Here is a 2976-nt window from a genome sequence, read left to right as displayed (position 1 = left end):
ACACACACACACACACACACTCACACACACACACACACACATACACACACACACACACTTGTTACCTTCTCATCTATGTCTTTCTGTCTGTCTGTCACCAAGGCTTCCTCTGTCCCACTCTCACGATAACATGTGTGATTGTGTCAAGTATGCACAGATAACCCAGAGTAACCTCCACCTCAGAGTACACTGGATGTCCACACTGGCAACATCCCTTCTCTGTGTAGCCTCAGGTCCCGGATCTAGGACCCATGTATCAGTGACGTCATCACTCAGCCAGTTTCATCTCCTGCTCCGGAATGCCCTCCCTCCCACGCTCACACCTAGGGACTCCTCAGCCTCTGCTGAGACCCTCACATTCCCCTGTCCTGCCCTGTCGCTTTGGTACCTGTGGTCCCTGTGTGTTTCTTATCTATCAGGTAGACCTGTCACTCAGACTATACCGTAAAACCTGGGAAGGGTGGGGATTCATAAAGTTCCTTGCTCATAATTTGCATAGAGGAAGTGGTACTTTATTGATACCTTTTTAGTGTCTACCAAAACAAAGGCGTAAGCTGTACACACCTTGGAGCTGTGCCTGGCCCAAATGTCGAACAACCATTTGAAAAATACATTGGATGACAGCTTGCCCTGTCTTGATGGGATAAGTCGTTATGCAAAGCTGGCTATGGTGGCACACATCTGTACCATCAGCAATTAGAAAGCTGAGGCAGAAGGGTCACAAGTTCAAGGCCAGCCTGGGCTACATAGCAAGACCACATCTTGAAAAGGAAGGAATAAAAAAAAGAAAAAGGGGAGGGGAGGGGAGGAGAGAGGGGAGGGAGGGAAGCAGGGAGAGAAAAAGATACAAGGACTTCAACTGACCCACACCTCTCCTCCTGCCCCTCTTTTTAAGGGTTCTCTCTGTGTCTGATATATCTTCTGGAACATTACAAGAAAATTATGAGCCAGTCCCAGGAACTTCGGGTGACTCTTTTCAGTTCTTTTCTCCCCCAAACTGTGAATTTGAATCTGTCCCTCCCCCCACCCCTCTCCCGCTGTGAGTGAGTCAGCTGCCACCCGCCTGCAGGCACCAGGATTTTCTGTTTGCACAAAGGGATTGAACCCAGTGTCTGAGATGCCCTACACAGGAATAGACAAGCACAGGCAGGGCCCCATCCCCTACCTGACGTCCCGGGATAACTACAGTGTTTGATTCCCTTCAAAGAGTCCCAAAGAGGGCCAGTGAGGTGGCTCAGCAGATAAGCCTGCTGACCTGCATTTAGTCTCTGGGACCCACATAAAGGATGGAGATCACTAACTCTGCCCAGTTGTCCTCTCCTTGACACATACGTGCCTACATACACATGCTACATGCCACACACAAAGGTGGCGGGCGAACCTGATCCAGCCTGTGGACTGTATAGTTCATCAGTGCCATTCTACAGATACGGACATTGGTGTTCAGGGAGGTTGATGATAGACTGACTGCCACACAGCTAGTTAGATGAAGGATCTAAGCATGGCGGGGATCCTGACCTCCCCCGCTGTTTACTGAGCACTTACTACACACCATGCACTGGGCTTAAAGTTCCCCCTCATCATCTCATGACTAAGATGCAGGCACAGTGACACCCATGTTCAGGCTGGGGAGACATGAGGACTTAGCTAGTGCTGGGATTTCTATCTAGAACCGGGAATGTGATGTCTCAAAATCCCTGCTTTCTCAGTCTCTACACCAAGAATGGTTCGGCCATGCTTTTAAGGAACTTTTATGGAAGATAAGCAATTCAAAGGAAGTGGCTAAAGGATTCCTCAGTCTCTCCTCTGTGGGCATCAGCTGGCTTTTCTCTCCGTGCAGACCCAGATGAACGCTTCTCGGGAAACACAGAAGTCTCTGCGGCAGGAGCACCTGGCTGAGAAAGAGAAGCTGGCCGAGAAGCTGGAGCAAGAAGAGAAGCTGAAAGCCAAAATCCAGCAGCTGACAGAAGAGAAGGCAGTAAGTTCTTCTGAGCCTGGGAAGTGAGATGGACATTTCTGTGGGCCACTGGGGGCTTTGTGTGGAACAGTAACCTCCCCAGCCTCTGGATTGGTGGACTGGCTCTAGATGAGTTGCACAGGGTGAATAATTTGGTTCTAAAACGCACAGCAATGGGCTGGGGAGAGATGGCTCTGTGGCTGAGAGCAATGGCTGCTCTTGCAGGGGACTGGGGTTTGCTTCCTAGCACCCATGTGGCAGCTCAGAACCACCTGTAACTCTGGTTCCAGGGGGTCTGACGCCCTCTTCTGGCCTCTGTGGGCACTGCACACAGATATATCGGCATACATACACGCAGACAAAACCCCCATACATATTAATACAACAAATAAATAAATAAAACTTTAAAGAAAACACAGAAAGATCAACTGGAAAAGGCAGGCTTGTTGACATTTCAGGAAATGCTAGCCTATTTGTTTTGTATTTCAGTTGATTATACAAATTGGAATAGTTAAGGCAGATCCTGGTTTATCAGTGGCCAAGTGTAAGCAAAACTGATTTCAGGTCACATCAGCCTTTTTTCCTCTAGATACGTAGCTGGGAAACAAATTGGTCCAAATCGCTGCTCACCCTCCTAGAATCCAGGCCATGTAGAAAGCTCTGCTGCAGAGCCTTGCCTGCCAAGGTGCCTGCATGATCCGGGGGCCTACTGGAGGGACAGCGTCTGCTTCACAGTTCTGACATCCCCCTAGAGGCTCATGACACCCCAGATCTGCATCCCAGACACAGAGTCGGATGTCCCAGAGATGTCCCCAGGAAGGCAACTCTGATCAGATTCTGTATTAAACACAGTCTGTGTCACAGGCTGGGAGTCACAGCTGTGATCACGTTCCTAAGGCCAGTACAAGACTGGGCCTGGAGACATTCTGTTGGGGAGGGGCGGGCAGCACACAAGGCCCTGCCCTTCCTGAAGATCCATAGGCAGCTAATGGTTGGGGGGGGGGGTATTGAGAGGGAGG

General features: G+C 50.0%; 1 protein-coding gene across 1 annotated transcript in view; it reads left to right on the top strand.

Annotated features, from left to right (window-relative positions):
• Positions 1–2976, top strand: part of Fhad1 (forkhead associated phosphopeptide binding domain 1) — a 116722-nt gene that overhangs the window by 65556 nt on the left and 48190 nt on the right. Inside the window, exons 14-15 of the mRNA XM_021200663.1 lie at positions 896–966; positions 1841–1978. Of these exons, the coding sequence (XP_021056322.1) occupies positions 896–966; positions 1841–1978 (209 nt within the window). The remainder of the gene's footprint in view (positions 1–895; positions 967–1840; positions 1979–2976) is intronic.

This window comes from Mus pahari, chromosome 6, assembly GCF_900095145.1.
Source record: "Mus pahari chromosome 6, PAHARI_EIJ_v1.1, whole genome shotgun sequence".
In the NCBI taxonomy this organism is placed as follows: domain Eukaryota; kingdom Metazoa; phylum Chordata; class Mammalia; order Rodentia; family Muridae; genus Mus; species Mus pahari.
The sequence above is the reverse complement of the archived record's forward strand: the minus strand, read 5'-3'. Positions and strand labels throughout refer to the sequence as shown.